The sequence below is a fragment of the Ascaphus truei genome, chromosome 5 (assembly GCF_040206685.1).
Source record: "Ascaphus truei isolate aAscTru1 chromosome 5, aAscTru1.hap1, whole genome shotgun sequence".
NCBI lineage: Eukaryota > Metazoa > Chordata > Amphibia > Anura > Ascaphidae > Ascaphus > Ascaphus truei.
In genome coordinates this window covers 32,878,183-32,900,288 of record NC_134487.1, presented here as the reverse complement: position 1 = coordinate 32,900,288, position 22,106 = coordinate 32,878,183, and the positions used below count along the sequence as shown (strand labels likewise).

Here is a 22,106-nt window from a genome sequence, read left to right as displayed (position 1 = left end):
GTACATGACAATCAGCCTGACTGTAAATAACTGGTGCTTCTACTGAGCGGGTATATTCAGGGACAGGTGCTTCCAACTGACTCCCACCAACAACATGTCTTCTTACTCTGGTTATGGATGGCTAATCTCTCCAAACTACTTCAGAAAGAACTGTCTGTTGCCGTAACTGTTACTGTTGCTTAATGGATGACCCCATAGTACTGTACATACATGTATTTAGATACTACATGCCTCAGGGTGAAAGGTGGTTATTTTAATATTCCTATTGAGAAAGTATTCTATTATCTAAACATTTGTTTTTCTTTCAACTGCATTTGTTGGAATGAGATTGTGAACTACTTTACTGTTCTGGTTCAAATTATACTGTATGTTCACTAAAGCCAACTTCTAGACATAATTAATAGGATAATCTTGGTTTATCTATAGCAATCTGTGTAGAACTGACTGTTTCTTTTTAAGATTGATAACATGCCTCCAAAAGAGAACACATTTAACATTAACAGATCCTAAAAGATTGCTTCCTTCTGTTCTTTTTTCTAATAGCGTGATCTTAGACTTACCCCTTTGACTTTAGCTAAATTGATCAACTAATTATGCATTAGAATACACGTAACATATTAGATCAAATATTTTATTAAAAGGAGAATAAACATGATTACAAAAATACAAATAGTATTAAATGATGATACAACAACTTATTACACATTTATATGATACACATCTTACCACAGTACAACAGTTTTTAAGCAACAAAAATAAAAAATAAACTTTTGTTTTCCCTCCACGGTCTTATATTGCTTAATGTATCCATAATAATACCCATTAATAAAAGAAAACCATTGAAAAGTAAGAGTGTAGTTTAAAAATTATTACCTGGTACCATTGGTACCAACAAGTGACATCCACAGGAATAAAAAACAAAAAAAGAGAGGCATTTCTACTACATCCTTATTCAATTCATTGACTTTCTGTTCCTGCACCATAATGTCCTACATATTGTAAAAATGTAACAGGCAGGAACTATTAAACTTCATTCACATCCAAGAGATTATTTGACTCCATGTAGAAGCATTTCACTGAGGCGCAGCCCAAAAAAGACCCAAAGTAAAAATATTTACAGTTTTCACTACACAAAACAGTATCAATCAACAGTAGTGTGTCTCCTGCACAGCAGAAGACATCAGATAAAATATGTAAGGATCTACACTGTGCTTTATCATACACAATAATACTGCCAAAGCCCTCAAATATTGAAATGAACTCAATGATGTTGCATTTTGTTCTGCTTACTTGCTAACTAGAAAAAAAATGTACTTTTTCATTTTAAACTGCTATGTATTGCTTATTGATTCAATTTAATAAAGTGTGACAGTTTGGGGCAATAGTTCAACAGTTTAAAATACCACTTCATTTTTATTTTAGTAGATGCATGGTTTTTTTTCTTCCTTTAAATTATATTAACCAGTGTTCAAAATTATAATCTCATGGGTGATATGTTTTTCTTTTTTTAGTGACTTATAATTTTGTACTGCATTCAAATTCTTACTTTGTGCATTTGCCCCTTGTGCTTAAGTAATGTTTTGGTAGCCAGCCATGTGCTACCTAAATTTGCATAGTATATTTATCGAAGTGAATATGAGATGCAGGCAACAACCTTTTCAGCTTCAGTGTTAATGGGGCAATATGGACATATCAACCGAAAACAACTATTTAATTTCTGGTATCCTTTGAAACTGCTCTTCTCATAAACCTGCTTTTTTATATCTTTGTGCCATCTACAGTGTTAACATACATGGCTGGCTGTGGCAAGGTTTTTTTTAGACACAACTGGGGCCTTTTGTGAGTCTTTGATTCAATATACTAAGGCACCTTGCTCTAATTTCGCCCTCTGTGCATCAGTTTGGAGTGTGTTTATTGGAAGAGTTACAGCACATACTACACACATTACAATAGGATGTGTCATTTTCGGCACCTGTCTTGCTTTACTTGTTCTATTCCTATCTGTGTATAAAATCTGCCAAGTTGGAGTTGGCATAAAGCTCACTGGTTAAATTCTGTTCTAGACATAAGATATTTGACAAAGAAGCTGCTTACATATCATACAACAGAAAGCAAAAAATGGAGCAAATGGGCCAAAACACAAGTATTCTTTTTAACTCATCATAACTTTGCATAGTCTCAAGATACATACATCTAAGATGTAGAGTAGTGTCTGTAAAAGATTGTATAAGAAACCACCTAGGTGGATTTTTTGTTTCATCCTTAAGAATTTGCAGGGGGCAGGCGGGGGGGAGGGGGGGAATGTATGGAGACCAAATTTACATTAAAACATGTCATTAGCTACTAATGCATTATGGAGGAGAACTTTGCTTTCCTCACTTCAATATGTTTTTACAAGTAGAAGTGCCTTATTCTCTGGTACCTATGGATAAGATTACCCCACATATTTTCACAATAATATTTATGCAACATGTTTTATCCTCAAGGTATTCAGCGGAATATAAAGTTGATTGGTGAAATGTACATCTTTGTATCATCTTCTACAATGTCATGTCTACACCTGTTGCATAAACATTGAATTTTGTCTGGGATTCACTAAGCTGCAAATAAGGGGTATCAGAATTCGATCACACGTTTACTTTCATTCTAATAAATGCAGTATCATGCTCCGATAACCATATCAGAGCTTAGTGAATCTGCCCCATGGGATATACACTGAGGCAAACCCCCATTCACGACATTAGGGGTTTGCAACGGATTGCAGTTACCCCATATATTGAATTTAATGCATACCACATAAAAGATTGTCTATACTGGTGTAAAGATACTTTGATTTTGGTTGTCAATATGGAAAATGAAAGTATTGTATGATCTAAGTTGACTAGAAGTTGATACCCTTTTAGCACATACATTAAAATGTGCAATTTAATGTTTATGGTCTCAGAACTAATCATTGTGATGCTAGAATCTCATGAATAAAATATTCATCTTGTAGTTAATAAACTCCTGCAACTAAGGAAACGAGGCAATTCTCACACATACTGTAGCCCAGCTAAAGATGGAACCTGGTTAGTAACTTAACAGGAAATTCCTACATTCCAAAACGGAGAATTAAAAATTACAATCTACTGTACTTGGACCATGTAAACATTTGCAGAAATGAAACATAATAAATGTTGTATATTGAATTGTTTGAAAGCTAAATAAAAAATGCAAATGTCATACATTGTGTGTACAGATAAAATAGTAATGCATAAGATTTCATTCAATCTGATTTTTTTGTGCTAATCATATGTAGTAACAAACCATGTTGTAATTTCCTCTGTTGCCCATGCGATTTTGCATTTATTATTCAGAATTAACATGTTGTAAACTCAAGGGAATGTATTTCTTGATGTTTTTGGTCATGATTAAGTTTCATAACAATTTCAACATAACATAGTTATAGTGGCACCATGGCGCAAAAGCGGTACTCTGCCATAAGACATTTTCAGGTGCCAGACGATGCTTTGTAGCCCCTTTAAAATGCATGGGCTGTAAGATTCTGGTGTTGGTTGGTGTCTTATTGCATAGCACTTAGTAAATATAGGTCATTATCCACTGAACAGGTTCCTTCTCATGCACAAATTGAATTGCTGGCATCAAAACCAAAGTGGAATCCCCGTCTTGCTTATACTGTATGTACATAATGACAATGCTAATACTGTATTGGTCAAATTCAGCCAATTTAAAAGCTGGGTTTTTTCATATCGCTAGATAACAAAACTTCTGAACAGAATTTTACCAAATCTTATAAAAAAATACCGCTTGTGAGCATATTCACATCTCAGACAGGTCAGCAGCCCTGCTTTTCCCCATTATTTCTTAGCATACAGTGCTCCTACTGCAGCCAGTGATTCTGGGTAAGGACATGCAAATGAGCACAATTTAAAAAAAAACCTAAAAAGAATACTCCATCTCTGTCAGGTTGCGCCACTTTAGTCACTCTCATTCGGCACCAGTGCATCCCTGAAAGTCTGATGCTTCCCTTCGTCTCTAGCTAGATGGCTGCCTACAGGAAGTGACCTCACTCCCATACTAAACCAGCCATGGCTATTGTGCTTCCTGGCAATTCTTACTCTTATTCTCAAAACATGAAGTCAGCCTCTTTTTGAGGTGGAATTGTTCTCACCTCTCCTTACCCTTTATAAGTATGTCATTCACACTCACTCGCTGCCTGGGCAAGATCCAGTCTTAATTTCTCAAATCATATCCTTGTTCCTGTTCCCCATAACCCTGTTTTTCTGCTCCCTGTACCCCTATATTTCTGCCTTGTCCCTGCTCCACGTACCCCTGTGTTCCTACCGCGTTCCTGCTCCTCATGCCCCTGTGTTCCTGCTGTCAGGACACTGTTTATTCCTATGTTCCTGCTCTCAGGACCCTGTTTGTTCCTGTATTCCTGCTCCCCGGACCCTTTCCATTCATGTGTTCCTGCTCCCCAGAACCCATCTATTTCTGGGTTCCTGCTACCCGAAACCAATCTATTCCTGTGTTCCTGCTCCCCCGGACCCTGTCTTTTCCTGCACCCAGGACCCTCTCTTTTCCTGTGTTCCTGCTCCCCCGGACCCTATCTGTTCTTGTGTTCCTGCTCCCCGGACCCTATCTGTTCTTGTGTTCCTGCTCCCCGAACCCTGTCTGTTCCTGTTTTCTTGGTACTCTCTACCTTTCTCCTGTCAGAACCCTTGCCTGCAGCTTTTGGTCTATACTCCCCACCTCTGTCTGTCTCTGAGACAGAGCAAATGACCCTCAAGACCTCCCCCGTCCCCCTCACCCTCCCTACAGATCAAATTTTAAGAATATCTCAGCTTCAGCACAAGTGGCTCAGACAAAGAGTCTGCTACAGCACAGGTGGCTCAATCATAGGATCAAAGATTCAGCCACTGATTGAACCAAATGTGCTGATGCAGGGATGTCCTGAAAACCTGACCTCTTTTAGAGTCTTGAGGGCTGTAGTTGAGAACCACTAATGAAGACCACTCCATTGTGTTATAAGATGTCCCACTTGTAAAAAATGTAAAAAAAACAGCCTTGCTGATTAATCAATAAAGCTGATGTTATTATGCCTGTGGAATGCATATGAGATTAATGATAGTCGTGGCAGGAAAGTAATTGATGCTTAGCATTTTGTTTGTGCTAGAGAAGTAAAAGCAGTTCTAGTAATATAATGACTTATTGTTTCCAATATATTGAGGAGTTAACATGAGGAGGGCCTGGGGGGGGGAGGGGGGTTCGGGGAACAGTGTAATCTAGGAACCCATTCACTTCACATCTTATTAATAAAGAGATTTAAAAAAGTAAGTGTCCATTTCAAATGGAAACTTTGAAACTGTCTAAAGCATATCCTTAAAATAAGACCAAAAAGCAGAAAGCCCCATAAAGATTTCATACTAGTAACGAAAACAGATCATTGTTTCATATCATACAGTGCTTGAAAGATCGACAAGTACTCAGAAACCTACAAGCAGAACATCGAGGCCCATATCAGAAAGTTTGAATGGCTGCCAATTGTCATTGAGTGAAATGGCCACATTGTCCTTTATTGAATAAAGGATTTAAATTGGTGGACATTGATGTGGGGGTTTTCATCCGAAAAACAATCAGAATGGCAACTTCAGACTATACATAGAATTTACCCCTAGAGATCTTTACAAGTAAAAATGCTCTGATGCATTGATATTCTATGCAAAGGACCTAAGTAATCCTATGATGGCTCTTATTCAATATGCAGTGAATTTGTCTTCCCCTCGTTCAAGATAATTACAGCTCCGATCAAGTGAACATTGCTTGGGAAGTTTTCATCTGCATTCACTTGAGAAAACGGCAAACCGCTTCACTGGTCTAGGACATTTGGTCGCGGCCATGTCGCCTCAGGCATTTAGCCGTCACTCGCGTTTAGCCGCCTCTCACCTCGCTGCGGGGACATCCTGCCGCCTGCCGTTTCGCCACCGAGGTAAGCCCCTAACCTTACCCCTTAACCTTAAACCCCTAACTATAACCCTTAATACAAATGCTACCCTCTACCATAAAAACCTTAACCCCTTACCCTAAAATCCCATACACTAAGCCCTTACCCTAAAATCTTTAACCTATTACTTTAATCCCCTACCCTAAAAATCGTAACCGCTCACCAAATTTTCTACCCTAAAAACCTAACCACTTAGCCTAAAACCCCTATCCTTAACCCCTTACCATAACTGCTAAAACTGCTTAAGTTAACGTAACTATTTAGCGAAACAGTCGGTGGCTAAGTGTCCAGCGGCAGCACGGCCGCGGCAAAGATTCTGTCGGCGGCGACTTGATTGCGGCGAGACGGCTGCAACCAAATGTACGATGCCGCACTTCACAGCATATCAAATAAGAACTGTGGACTTGATTTTGTTCACGTACTGCATGTAATATGGTTTGCATTAACATACCATTCTTTTGTTTGTGAACTTTTAAATTCTTGCTAAACTTCCATAAATGGGTAACTTTATCATGTTTGGATATTTTACTAGAGGGCATTTTTTGTACATTGTTTTTTTTTTTTTTTTTTTTGTGAAACTGATAGAAACAAGAACAAAACGGTGTAACTTTTTTTGGTTCATTCAACAAGATAAACCACCGAAGCAGCATAAAATAACCTATGTACTGTCAGTGTCTTTTTGCTTTACGATTTTAGGACAGTAATAGTCTTCAACTTACTTATTCAAGTATACTCAGGAAATATGTCACCATACATTTAGATAACGCAGTTCATCCCACATGAACAGGCGAAAAACTGAGACAACATGCCCATAAATAAAATAAAAAATATTGTGAAACAAAGAAACTTGACAATCAAGTAAGGGTTTCTTAGTCATACATAATCACTATGTTCATTATCATCCTCCGAGATCTTCATCCTGTTATAATTTGTATGTCAACATAATTTTGTGTATCCACTTTGCATAGAAAGCCACTCTCACGAAAATGTTTGGGCGATTTTGGAGGGCACAGCCACGTCCTGGGATGATGACTCCTTGGACTAGGTTGGTCTTGTTTTCTTCGCATACTAAAGGGCCACCATAATCTTGCTATTAAAAAGAAGAATAAAAAAAAAAGAAAACATTACAAATGTCATCAAAGTCAAATGTGCTGTATTAAAAGTATTTGGAAATGAATAATGAACAGTAATTTAGCTTTGGCCATCAGGAACTGCAAGAGCATTTGTAACGCCCTGTGTCCCAGATCCATATATGGGTGCTGAGCTTTAGCACTCATTTACTCCTATTCACATGATTGGGAGTAAAGGCGTGCTAAGCTTAACACCCTTTTGATAATAATGTTATTTCATATAGCAGCACTTCTCCCACAATAGATGCTTCACAAGTACTTTATAGTACGCAGCATTGTACATAGGATTTTTTAAGACACTGTCCCTGCCCAGATGAGCTTACAATTTATGCTTTTGGTGCCTTAGGCCAGTGGTGCTCAACTCCAGTCCTCAAGCCCCCCCTCCCAACAGGTCAGGTTTTCAGAATATCCCTGTTTCAGCACAGGTGGCTCAATTAGTCCCTACTTCAGCCCAGTTGGCTCAATCTGAGGCTCGGTCTTTGACTGAGCCTCCGATTGAGTCACTTGTGCTGAAGCTGGGATATCCTGAAAACCTGACCTGTTGTGGCGGCTTGAGAACTGGAGGTGAGCACCTCTGCCTAAGGCACAGGGAGATGAAGTGAAACAAGGAGCTGACACTGATTTGAACCAAGCTCAGTGTGATTACTGTCAGAGGCAGTGACTTCTTTACTCACTGAGCTGCTCCTTCGGCCCTTCTGTAGATCTGCACCTATGTCTGAAGTTGTCACACCAAAAAAGCTTGCAGCTTTTCGTGAAAGACATTTCTGTATTATTTCTGCCACTGTATTACCATTCATAAAAAAAACCATTGTTTTGTCCTTAATTCTGAACATTCCTAGACTAGTTACTAGTTTAACTATTTTACTGTATTCATATATTTAATATGACAAAACCAATAATAATTTGATTTTCTTCTTATGAACAAAAAGCACCTAGGTTTGCTTATTCTATAATGACAAAGTAGGTGCTTCTTAAAAAGTGTATTTTGAACTATAAAACACATATTACAGTATATAGAAAGATGTCCACGTTATCATTTGTCGTTTCTTATTTAACTTTTTTAATTTTTTTGTAAGGTGTCAAATACATTAGTATTGATGTTATCCACCTTGTTTCGGTGCCATATCATTAGATAAGTACAATAGTTAGTGTCCAAATAACTACAGTTACAATTTTAGAGAAGCCTTTGCCCTTTACCAAATAGTTGAAATTAAACTAATTGTAACAAATCAAAATTGTAAATCTAATAGTGTGTGTTAGTAACTGCACTGCAAGCACTACACCTCACCTCTCCAACTTCCTCTCTCCCAACAACTTCTTCTTTACCCCTCAATAAAAAACACCCACACAAATCCTCTACTCACACCCTCTATCTACTCCTTCCTGCTGCTGGGGATCATCCCTAAGCCTGAAGCCAGACATACACACCTGATCTCACCCACGGCTCCCTGCCATCTCTTCGCCTGTAAATGGTGTTAACCTTTTCATTTAACACTGACTAACCTTAAAACTTGCCCCACAAATCAAGCATCCCAATAGCCTGCACTCATGGCTATTGTCCCACAGTGACTTGTACCACCCATTGTGGCCAAGCACACCCATCTACAGCACTTATTCCCTCACCTACTGTCTCTGTAAATTTCCCCTCAAACCTATTAGATTGTAAGCTATCGGGGCAGGGATTTCCTTACCCATGGTCTGATAATTGCTGCACTTATTGTATTTTTAAAATTCTCTGTACTGTATTCTTTGTGAAGCGCTGAGTACACTTTTGGCGCTATATAAATAAAGACATGCAATACAATACAGTGACGGAAGTTCTGCACTACCTGCGTGCCACTGGGCTTCCTCCCTTTCTAGCCACGTGATCACTACTCTTAGTGGATGTTAACAGAAGGGGCGGGGCCTCCACTTATGTTAAGATCGGGCCAACTGCTAAGATAAAGTGATCAGCTCGATCTTCCAATAGGGAATTAGATTTTTTTTAAATCGCTGAACAGGAAGTCCATTGGAACTTATCCATGGTTCACTGCCCCCTGGGATACCCTTTACTATTTAGCCCTATGCATGAATCAGAGGCAAATTGTAACCCTATTCATAACATTTTTGCTCAGTTTAAAGCAAAGTGATATTTTCGTCATTTAAAAAATAAATAATAATAATGTTTATTCTTATATAGTGTGGACAGTGTATGCAGAACTGTACATATGTGTTTTTTCCAGGCACAATACCTTGTCAAGAATTTAGCAAAGAGCTTTTGGAGACATTCTTACATCTGTTTTGACACCCTCAAAAAAACTGCAAATACAGTATGGCTGCTGGGTCAGAAATGGAAAGGGCCAAAATCTCCCAATGACATTATACCTTTCTATTGTTCATCAGGGTGAGACATGACCCTGTGGCCATTTTGTGTCCGGTGGGAACATATTTTTACCCAGTGCCCATGTCATTGGAACCCGGTGGTCCTTGGATGTCGGTTCATAGAAGTTATAAAAACAAGCAGCACAGATTGCTGCATTAACTGAGATGTGCTATCACTATGAAAATATTAATCAAACATTTTGTCACTGGGCTGATGTAAAAACATTAACATTTGATAACTATTTGATTTTTTTTTTTTTATGAAAATGAATTTAAGAACAAAACTTCTGGAGTTGCCTATGGCAAATTTCTAGTTTTTAAATATTTAAATGTTACATCAAGTTATTCTAATATAAAATTCAGTTGTAAGATCTTTAATCCTCTGCATATAAACCTTACCTCACAGGGTCCTGTGTGTGCAGTCTCACCCCTGGCACAGATTTCAGATTCATTGATGTTAATCTTCCCCTTGTGATGCTCATTACACTTTTCATTTTCGACAATTAAAAGGTTTGCTTGTTGAAGCTGGCCATCGTAATTGTTTGCTAGAAAATACAAGTTGTAGCTGTTAGTGCATGTTTTCTGAGTGCTAATATTAGGAGAGATAGTGTAACTCTCAACATAGGCACAACCAGTGGACTTGTGCATAAGGTGATCATTCATTTCTAAATATTTGACATTTTCGAGATGGGCAATGTGTTGTTCTTGACAAAGACCTGTGTGGGAGCCGAAACTGAATATTTAGAAATAAATTAAAACCCTTTGCACAAGTTTACTAGTTATGCCTACCTAGAGTATTTTGGGAGCTATCTTTCCTAGTATTATAATTTAGGATACAAAAATATATGGAGCACCAAGGGCAGAAGACTGAGGTTAGCAGAGTTCTCTCTATCTAACAATTGTTGCAGGTGCATGTTTTCTTATATACAATTAAAAAATGACTTTTTCTATGGATACACTGAAAATCTTTTTTTAAGCTCCACAGTTAATTATGTTGCAATATGTACAGTTGCCAATAATTTCTTCTGCATCTGTGTATCTTAAACAAGGATTTTAAATGTATCAGTACTTTCCTAGCGTGGACAGAACCTAGGGACAAAAGCTGAATGCCCTCGACATCCTAACTTCAGGTCGCTCCTGCACGACCCGTCCAAAGCAACACCACACTCAGCTCGATGTGCCAAAAGATTGGCTTTCATCCTCACAAAAGTATTTCTTAATTTGCACCAGATTATGTTACCCAACTCCTCAAACAAGATTGTGTAATGCAATCCTCTGCTGCTATTTTTCGGGAGCCGAGGAAAGGAGGGGAAGAGGAAGCAGAGCACAGAAGAGACACGCAAGGAATTCTCACAAAGGGAGACGGAGATTATATCACCTCTACCAGTTTGTGAAACTAGCGAGTTTTCAACCAATCTATACCCCAAAAAATACCACGTGTGGATACATTTGCATGTCTCAGACAGGTCTGCAATCCTGTCTTTCTGTACATATTATTGCATCTTTCATCCATTAAAAATACTGTGTCACATGTTACAATAATACTGTATGCTATTTAAGTGTTCACCTTATCTTTCTCTATAACATATTACAGTGCATCACTGGCAAGAGCATACTCATATACAAAAAGCTAAGTCCCCGGCGCTAATGAGTTAAAGTCCACAGTACCATGATCCAAAAGACAGTTCTTTATATACTGCGCAATTGGTGTGTCTTTTTTATTCATTACAGAGACCATCTGGAGCACATTCTGAAGACCATCAAAGCCACTCTGAACTGTATTGGTTAATCCACCCATTGCCAGGACTGTCTTTTCCATTAAGGACTGTCTTTTGGATCATGGTACTATGGACTTTAACTCATTAGCGCCGGGGACTTAGCTTTTTGTATTTGAGTATGTTATGTTAGATTTGGAACTGTCTATTGTTTGCTGTCCCCTTGGCAGCTGTTATTTCATTTATTGTTATATCACGCACATTTTGTTTGATGTCAATTATCACAATCGCCAATTGGATCAAGCGCTGATAGAGAGCGTTATCAGTTAGTTTGTAATCTATTGGCAGGAGCATGTATATTCTCAATTGGTACTGTATGTGCTGAGTTATAACTCTTATTTAAATGTTACCCCTTATAATTTGGATCTCAACAACATTGTTAACATAAAAGTGGAATGCATTTTCATACAATGGTAGATTTACGAGATTCTCTCCTAGTTATAAATACTATTTTATTCCTGAAAAATATTTATTGTATATAAAATATCTTACTCCCAGTGTGTCCCCATCCGTATACAACGCAAGTTGTTTTTTCTGGAATGGTGCATCCATAATTTGGTAGCTTGATTATGTTTACATTGGCATTTAGTATAGCAGGTCTGTTGGGAGAACATCGAACATATTATTCAATATTAAGAACGCATTCAATATGTTATAATATAAGCACACAAGGTAATTAAAATATAGTGCAGAAGTAATGCATCATAAAGTATTAGTACTCAAAATACTAAAATAACTAATTACAATTGTCACTAATAAATCACAGTAACAGAATAATGGTAAAACTGCAAACCTGTCCCCACAGCATTAATTTAGTGGCTAGTAGCCCATCTTGACAGGCATAATAAGCTATGTATCCTCTGATTCTTACCCAGCTGCTATTTAAGTCATACGTCTTAGGTTTTTATTCATTGCCGATCAGGGCACTATCACACGTAAACTCCCATTACCACCAATGAGAGTTTCTAGGCGAGTGTGCTTAATGAAACCTCCCCTTGGAAACTGTAACCCTCTAACTTATACAGACCAACCAGTAACAGTATACAGACCAACTACTATTTCCAAAAGATACCAGGATAACTGGGATAATCATATACATGTGGGAGGTGAGAAGTTACCCTCTGCTACCCAACACCTCTCCCTTTTCTGCCGCAGTTAACACATTCCTATTATACCCTGTCACTACGCACTATGGCCTGGATACGCCAATCTGCAATATACCAATTGGGAGGTAATATCGCAAATAAAACATTCTTTATCTTTAACACGCAAGTCATTAACATGCTGCCGCAAAAAGAAAACACACTTTTTATGACAGGCGCTAAAAATATCAGGACCAGCAACAAAATGAGTAGAAACCGCAAATTTACTCAATTTGATACAAGTCATCAACCCCCCATATTTATCAGTACCTGGCTCTGTGAAAAGTACCACCCATTTTTCAGCACCTACTGTACCCCATATTTACTTATGACATATTGTAACAAGTAAGCATTACTGGTATTGTCACTATTTATTAGAGACTAGCTACATTCGCTCAATGATGTTGCTTATTGTGTTATGCTTGCCTCAATCTTCCTGTTATATCCCAACCTCACTACTTTGTGTTGATATCGGAATTTTCAATGTACTGTATCAAGAACATCTCTCTATGTTAAGAGGCACGGCAGTTTAATAAAATGTTCTTCTGTCAGCTGTGCCAAATGTAATATTAAATCAAAAGTCTTATATTTGTTGAGATTATGAGACAAATCCCGTAGACTTTTTATGCTTAAAATCACTGATTGAAGTGACTTTAAAAAGTAGTGGTACAGTGTTGACTTTCAAATTTTGTTACATGTATTTAACATTGAGAAAAATCTTATTTGGTCATCTAGATTAGAAAGGTTTATACAATATTTATGCTTAAACAAGAGCAGAAAGGGGAGAGACTTCCCAAAAGAAATCACATTTTTGTTAATAGAAAGCAGAAATATGCTTGTCAATGAAAACATAGTGGCACTCTGAGGTTGTATATAAAAAAGGTAGTAATACTCCTTAGTTTGCCCCTCAGTACCATCACACCAGCCCCTGTTCACAATACATAACAAAACTCACAAGGGAGAGGATATGAGAGTGTGTTATTCTACTTGAAGATTGATAGAGAGGGCAGATTTTAGCAATAGTCGGGAGGAAAATGCACAGAGCTTTTCAAAGAGGTTGAATGATTGAGCAAAAGGAGACTGAGGAGACAAATGTTTTTTTTATTTTCTTCTAATATCACTAAACACACAGGGATCCACATAACCAACAAGTAAACTGGCAAGTTTGCAGTAAGCATTATGGTATGAGAGAAATTATGTTACTGTACTTTGAAACTTTTTTTGTAGACTTGCGATTTGTGAAGTTTGTGTACACATAGTACATCTGTCTTTTCCCTTTTTAAAGCTGCAGTTCAAGCTGCCGTTTAAAAAAAAAATTCCATTCAATATGTGCATCAATACAATCTGCACACTGACTAGTGATTAGCTAAGTTGTCGATCGATCTGTTCTCCTGTAATCAATCGCCGAATTAGGGGTTATTTAACTAGAGCCAGTCTCAGAAGAGGAAGGGGGTGTGACTTTGTAAATGGTTTCTATTGAAACAAAAATGTTTGCTACATTAGAATACATTAAAATGTCTTTTTTTTTTCTAAACACACATACAGTAGGATATTGCTTGAATTGCAGCTTTAACTGATGATGTGATATAAATGTTGCTTCTTTGTGCTTGGATGCTTATAATATTTACTCCTTTTATTTCTAACACTTTGGCAAATATATCTTCCCCGCACTCGTTTAAATCACTGATTCAGTCTCTGATAATCTTTATCCACATTTTTTATAAAGTAGCCAAAAACAGAACAGGAAATAGACAGCACAATATTTCTTGTTATTTTCTATGACAGGTTTAGCTGACGAAGAGAATACCGCAAAATATTGTGCTGCCTGTTTCATGTTCTGCTATTGCCTACTTTACATTAAATGTGGATAAAGATTATTACAGACTGAATCAGTGATTTAAACTAATGCGGAGAAGAATTTTTGGCCTTTCTATATGGATTTTGCAGCAGTGAGTCCTACTCTCTCTTCTGACCAGCACTGTATATAAGGACTTATATAAACAAAAAGGGTTAGTGCAACAGGACCTTTATTGCTTTTGAACTGTTGATTCTAACACTGATTACTGTAACCAAGCAGCTGTTGGGGGACCCATCCGATGACTTCCCCCTCCCTGCTGACTAAATGGGCCTGCTGTCCTGGTCATGTGAGGTCCCCTGACTCAACATCTTCAGGCCTGATTGTAACACCTCTGTAACTGGTTTCCTTGCCTCCCAAATTTTACTCCTGCACTTCATTCTGCATTCTGCTGCTAAAATATAAATATCACACAGATCAATCTCTGAATCATCCCTTTCTGAATGATATGGAAAGTGTAGTTGCTCTCTTTTAAAGCTCTCCGCACTTTTAAATTGCAACTATAATTCCTTCTGGACCCTCTGCTCGCCTCTTGCTCTCTGCTCAAAGTTATCTACTCTCTCTGACATGATTTCACTGCTGTTTAACAATTAAAACCCTCATTCTGTTCTCATCTTCAAGGTTTAGTTAAAAAGCTACCCTTTAAAGGAACCATTTAAGTAGTATTGAAATACCAATAAATGACTTCCTCTCAACAAACACATCCACATCCCACACCATACACATGGGACCTAATGCCCTTAAATGTTTACTTACTGTTTCTGTAGGTCTCCAATCATACCCATAGGGGTAGATACACAGAACTCCAGTAAATCTGGGAAACTAACGTGACGTTACCTAACATTACAATTTCAGGGTCCCGATGTGAGTACTGCTGAGTTTAGCTACAGTATGACCTAGGCAACATGTCGTTAAATTCCTGTGCTTACTAGAATGCAGCTCTGTGGACAGGTGATGCTAGAAGGAACACCTTTTCTGCATATCATTAGTACTAATATCCGTTATAGTAACCAGGGTGCTCGTTATGGCTGAAAACAGCACTAAGCTGAGATTTGAAGATTCTCTTTAGCACTTAATGAGATGTTAATTGACGTTAACGTCTCGTTAAGTCAATAACGGAGCTGTGAGGATCTACTTTTTAGATGACAACCCCTTTGGCAGTAATTCCCTCTTTAGTTTTCACCCATTCTTTATGCTTTTAACACTGGCTGTATATGTAATTCCCTTTATTTTAAACTGCCAGTATGCTTCTACTGTGTGGTTTGACCCTATATATTACAAAGGTAAAAATGTGTTATTCATCCTCTTCTGCATACTGTACATACATTGGAATAGAACAACTACTCATATTAAACGTTTATGATAAATACAACCTGCCCTAAACGGAATGGAATGACTTCAAATAAACATTTGTAACTAAAAAACTCATGCAACATACAGTACATTATGCACTAAATTATCAAGGGGTGAATGAGTTATGTCACCAGTTATTTGTTATTTTATGTAGCTATTTGAGGGAGTTTTCCCAAATAAAAGGTATGGCCCATGTGTGCTACGATAAACAAATACTGTATACATTCCAAATATTTTACCAAAGTCATAAGATTTACTTTGCTATCATGAATATTCCTGTTTTAAAATAAGTAAACTTTCTCACACATGTATTGTATTAGTTTTTCTTCAGATCAACAGTATCCAGCTGATGAAATTGTCTTTATTGTCATTTTTCTTTACTGTGCAATGAAGCTGAAGGCATTGTGGTTTATTATGTGGTCAAGGGGTTAAACCAATGCGGTTCATTCTTTAGAACAAGAGACCATTTAAATGTCGGCCACGATTTGTTCCACGCTTATCGATTTATTGCTATTTCTTGTAGATTTCAAACACCACCATTCATTGAAGTGTATGCTTGCTTCAGTTTACACATTTCACAATGTATCTACAGTTAGCGTAACCAGGTGTCCAGTATTGAACTGGACTGTCCTGTATTTGGACACATTGATAAACACACAGAATCACATTGATAAACACACAGAACTTTTCCAGCTGGTCTCAGCTGTTTCGAGGTTAGTGGCGCCTCCCCCCTCCCCAGGGTTTATGCTCACCCCTCCCTACTTTCCAAGTTAGCAGGACTTTTTCACGTTACTGGGTTTGGACAGATTTAATGTGATCATTCTCCCTCCAAATATAGAGGTAAATGAGATTTTTAATCAGGTAGTGTTAGGACCTGCTAATGGTCATGCCTTGATGTAGCTTGCAGGCTTATAACGCTTTGGCCAAAGGGTTTAACTAAATGACCCTTTTTCAAGAGAATATATAGGCATTTCACTGTGTATTTTTGTCATATTTGATGTAGCATTGGGCATTTCTGTCTTTTGTTGTATACATTTGGACACATTGTCCAGTAAAATTAGAGGTAATACTGGACATGTATGTGTCTGGTATTAACTCTCTGGACATAGTGGCTTGACAGGCTTGGGGGGCCACAGAATTTTCCCAAGCAGGGCTGCTTCTAGGGGCTGGGCAGCTTCCTCCAACCTGATTGGCTGCTGCTGGGTAAGGCATTGGACATTGTGCAGCCTATGGCACGAGCGGCACGAACAAATGCATGTAAGTGCACAAGTCCGGCCATGCTATGCACGATGTGATGTACGCGTTAGAGCAAAGGGATTTTGAGCAGACAAATATTTTTGATTTTTCACACAACAGCTGTGTTATGGCCGCGTATGAGCCAATCACTGCGAACCAGATTGGTGATGACACAGCCATGCCTACCAGTCGCGCAAGTGATCTGAGTCCACAGATCGTTCAGGTGACAGCCGCATGCCTACTTGCGCTCCGTCACGCGCACACTATGGCCGCAGCCTAATGCAGCCAATGAGGAGGAGGCGCCAGGAGCCTGGGGGTGAGGTCAAGGAGAGGAGGAAACAGCATGGAGGGGCAAGAAGGGTGTGTGTGTGCCTTGAACATGTCACACCTTTCACCATTGTGTCCAGTATTTTTGGAGAAGCCACCTGGCCACCCTATCTACAGTAGGTCCAAATGAAAATAAAAATTACCAAAACAATAGTTTTAGTTTAATCCTTTTTTTTTTTTTGCTTTTGTGTAAAATAGAGAAAATTGCCATTGATCTTTGAACTATAGTTTCCATTACAATTATAACAAAGTTAAAAATGTGATTATAACAATTCATTACTCAAGCCAGAGAGGGCATTAGAGACATTAAAATACTGTGCATACAAATCTTTGTATGTTAATTATTTAATTAAGCCGTACTTTGTTAAATGTAGAGGTGTGTGAATGCCTTCAAATATACTTTGCATATTTTTTCTTAATTTTTTAAATTTCCAATTTACTGTTTTTCATTACATTTTACAACTTTTGCCACATTTTTGCAAAAACGACAGTTTATAAACGCCATGTGACAAATTTGCTTTGACAAAATTCTTAACAAAAGGGGCAAATTGTTCCTGTTTCACAAACTTGGGCACAAAATGTGCACAGCTCTAGTTAAATTCATCCTAGGGGTTTAAGACTAATCTTAAAAATTGATGACATTTCCTCTATTTACTAACGGTTTCCCTGTAATTGTTTTAGCCCATATTGCATCCCACTGCATGTAATTCCATACAATTTTAATCGCCCATCTGGAAAATTTGCTCACTGCTCAGTCAATAATAATCGGACAGACAGGTACAAGGAAGTTACATTTTCATCTAGGTCTAGGGTAGAGTCTGTTGATATTGATGAGATTATGGAATACAGTAGCTGTCAGGTGGGCTTAATTGCACATGAAATGTCCATTGTGGTTGAATGCTATTTCATTCCAGATCCAAAAAAGGGTGTTAATCTTAAACACGTCTCAGCTCCTATTCATATGAATAAATGAATGGGGGGAGAAAAGTCGTGCTAAAGCTTAGCATCCTTTTATGGATGAATTTCAGGCAAAAGGTGACACATTGTGTTTCCATTTGCATGTAATTTCCTAGAATCCCTTGCTGCAGTGATAATGGTGAATGGCAGGGTTGCAGACCTGTCTAAGACATGTGCATGTGCTCACAAGTGATATTCTTAATTGGCTATATGCTAACGGTGGAGGTTTTGTGTCACCTTTTTCACCCACCATAACTTAAAATGTATATGGTAGACCTACCCAGCCTTGAAAATGGCAAAGCCAGTACAACCAACCTCACACTGATGAGTCCCATTAAAGGTTGAAGCAGCTGTGTTTAACTGGTTTGACTGGTTTTGCAGGCTTTGCATCTAATCCCATGCTGTGTTTAAAAGCTGTGTGAACAGCAGAGCATTTCCTTATGAGGGTCCCATGTAAAAATGCATTTCAGGCAAAAGGTGACACATTGTGTGCCAATTTGCATGTAATTTCCCAAAATTCCTTGCTGCAGTGGAAGCACTGTATGCTGGGGATAATGATGAAAGGCAGGGTTGTATACCTGACTAAGATATGTGAATGTGCTCACAAGTGATATTCTTTATTGACTATATGCTAACTGTGGAGCTTTTTTGTCGCCTTATTCCCCCACCATAACCGAAAAACACCCACCGATTGATCATCTTGAACTTACGGTTCAAACCAATAAAACCGTAAACTATATGAATTCCACTTCTTATAGTAACCCAGCCCCCGGGGGGAGACAAAGACAACAGAAAGGGAGAATGGAAACTAAAAATACATGCACGATTAACACCAGATTAAGATGTGTGTAAAAAAAATTCCACATTGTTAACAGTGATTAAAGCTGCAGTTCAGGCAATATCCTGCATGTGTGGTTTTTTTTTAATAAATCAGTTCTGTAGTAAGAAAAAATACTTTTAGCATTTTCTGTTTTTAAAAAAACAACTTTGAAAGACCAATTTTCTTGTATTCTATTTTAACAACCATTTGCTAAGGCACTGCCCCTTCATGTCCTGTCACAAGCCCTGGCACACCCCTTTGTGGGCCCTGCCCTCCCTCTTGCACATGTCAGTGCAGGAGTGCTCATGAATATTCATGAGCTTCCACTGAGTGACAGAAACAGAGGAAATACATTCCCCATATTTAAAGATGTTGCCAAACTTTGCTGATCAATAGACGGAGAACGAATTGACCGGCAGCTATGCAGTTCTTTAGGTAAGTAGAGATTGACCACATGAAACTATTGAAGTAAAAAAAGCCTTTTAAAGTCTGAACTGCAGCTTTAACGCCGATTTTTGAATAAAAGGAAACCACTGCAAAAACATTAACAAATAAACACAGATCCTACAAAAAAAAATAAACACTGAAAAACAGAATCTCTATATACTGTACAGTATATATATGTTATTTAATTTAGGCATCTTATTAGTGGAGCATTTATATTGAATTACTTGATTCCATAAAGAGTATGGCAATTTCTACCTAGATTTGCCCACATACAAGTCAGAGACTACTGTAAGCAACATGAACACATTTTTATAATAATATTTAACTTTAAGTGGTACTTAACAAGTACAGTACCTACTGTATGCATCAACACTATGGTCTACATACAGTACTGTAGTAACAATTATAGTGAACTCACCTGGAAAGTTTCAGCAAAACTAGATTTGATCCTTTGGGCCCATATACCAACTGGGAAATATTCAGAACTTGTTTATGTTTCTCGGTCTTGCTGTAAATATTATGGACTCCCAGCCATGCTTCATAATCTTTTAAATCAACAGATCTACACACAAAAAATCTAAATTATTTTCTTTTGCATAACGAATTGCAGAAATTGTCATTACCTGCAAATTACTTCATGCTATTAAAAATGACTTCTTTAGATATCATTTATATGTTTTTATAAATACATTTTTTTTTACAGTTTATTCAACTGAAACAAACTTATCAAAAAAACAAGATTTTGACTATCCTTAACACCTGAGCTGTTGGGGGGACTTGAGGACTGGATTTGATCACCACTGATTTATAGAACTTTAAACCAAGTCAACAATATAAGAAACATTATTTCCAACTAATTCAGTTACAGGTTAACGTACCAGAACCGGTGTTGACTCATTGACTTGAATGGGCGGTAACGCCCTTTAAGGGGCATTAAACCATTACAGAGCATGACGAATAACCCCTAATTACTCTGCATGCCTACTTTTCAAAAAAGATTTGAAATGAAGATCATACACAACAGACATTCCACGGACCCCAAAAGATAAATTGCTAAGTATGATTGGGCTCCATGCTATTAATTGTAGATAATTACACATGGTTAACAAGGCTCCTAGACATCAACGTATTATTATTTATTTTACCCTTCCATTACAAAGCCAGAGCAGTATGATAAAACTTATTTATAGTACTAACCCATCTGTTTGCCAAAATATGTACTGCTAAACCAACAACGTAAAGTAATCCAATAAGGGCTGAAGTAGTGGCTCAGTGGGTAAAGAAGTGATTCCAATAACAACAATACTGAGTTTAAATACAGGTGTTTTTTCCTAGAAACCTAAGGTAAGTAAACTTATCTCCCTGTGCCTTAGGCACCAAACGCCAGATTTTTTATTATTGAATAGCACAATGACCAATATTACTTGTCAGACCCTACAAAGTTGCAAAAGATGAGCCTGGGAATGGCTGAAACAATTTGTTACGAAACTAGTGCACTAAAAACAGTGATTTTTGTTCTTTGATAAATCTGGTGCTGTATTGTGCACTGGTTATGAAGAAGGGGAATGCAATAATTTTGGAGGACTTGCACATAATTAGCATGACAATTCCAGAGAGCAGCATCGCACAACCTATGACGTTGCACATTGTAATAAAAGTATAATATTTAGGCAAATGCGAAATCAACATTCCAAACAGTTGCACTTTAGCGGCTACAAGTGCTTCTGACCTCAATGTCTTAAAAATTACCCACACAGAGAATTTATTCAGCATTATTTACATGAATTTCAACCATGGGGGGGTGCTGGACTAACACTGGACTGGACATCTCAACCCCTTTTAATGTTTTGTTCTAAATAGTTTTTAGATTTGTGTCATGTCATGATTTCCTCTCTACCACAACGTGTACAAATTATTGTTCAGTGCATATCTTAGCAGACATCAGTAATGCAGCAATACAGTTATAGTATAAGAGACAGAGAAAGTATAAAGACAGTACTCTGAAATGAAGCATTGACCCGCTGTTAAAATCCAGTTTTCTTTTATAAGCGATCCTCCACATTTATGAGCATCCCTGAAGAGGAAAAAAAAAAACAATTCAAATCTGAAATGTATTTAGTATTTAAAATAATTACGTTACTAAAAATGTGCGTGTGTGTATTTATTCCTGCGTGTGCATTTATTCCTGCGTGTGCATTTATTACTGCGTGTGCATTTATTCCTGCGTGTGCATTTATTCCTGCGTGTGCACTGACATTCAGATATATGGGATTGGTTGAGAGATTATCAAATTTGTGATAAGCAGAAGCTTTCCAAGAATCTAAATGTTATTTATTGAGAGCACAAAGGCATTTTGTTTCACTTCACCTCTGTCTAACTTAAGATTTGTTTCTCTTAGTCCGGTACACGAGTCCAAAAGGGCAGCAATTAAAGGAAAGGGGGTTAGCTTTACACAGTTAATCCAAATCACCCAGATGTTCAAAAATTTCAGAGAGCAGTACTGGATAAATCCCAGACCAATTTACCACTGATCTTTATTGCAAGGGAAAGACAGCAGGATAATATAAATGCTTGTTTGTTTTTCTTGTGTCTTTTCTTTTTTTTAGTTTCCTGTAGGTCTGTTTCAACTGGGGATCAAGCATCTGGTTAAACTAAGCAAATCTGATCCACTTATGCCCCGTTGTAATGTTTAATAGCTC

The 22,106-nt window shown here is 37.7% G+C and overlaps 1 protein-coding gene across 3 annotated transcripts in view; it reads right to left on the bottom strand.

Annotated features, from left to right (window-relative positions):
• Window positions 1-646: 646 nt before the first annotated feature.
• The window catches only part of HGF (hepatocyte growth factor), a 129,277-nt gene continuing 107,817 nt past the window's right edge, over window positions 647-22,106 (bottom strand). For 2 of the 3 annotated variants that reach the window (XM_075599581.1, XM_075599582.1), the window contains exons 14-18: window positions 21,407-21,481; window positions 19,826-19,969; window positions 11,763-11,869; window positions 9,895-10,040; window positions 647-7,094 (exon numbers count right to left, since the gene is read on the bottom strand). In XM_075599581.1, coding sequence (XP_075455696.1) covers window positions 6,927-7,094; window positions 9,895-10,040; window positions 11,763-11,869; window positions 19,826-19,969; window positions 21,407-21,481 — 640 coding nt within the window. In that variant the 3' untranslated portion in view covers window positions 647-6,926. The remainder of the gene's footprint in view (window positions 7,095-9,894; window positions 10,041-11,762; window positions 11,870-19,825; window positions 19,970-21,406; window positions 21,482-22,106) is intronic. The other variant, XR_012801604.1, reaches the window with a different exon arrangement.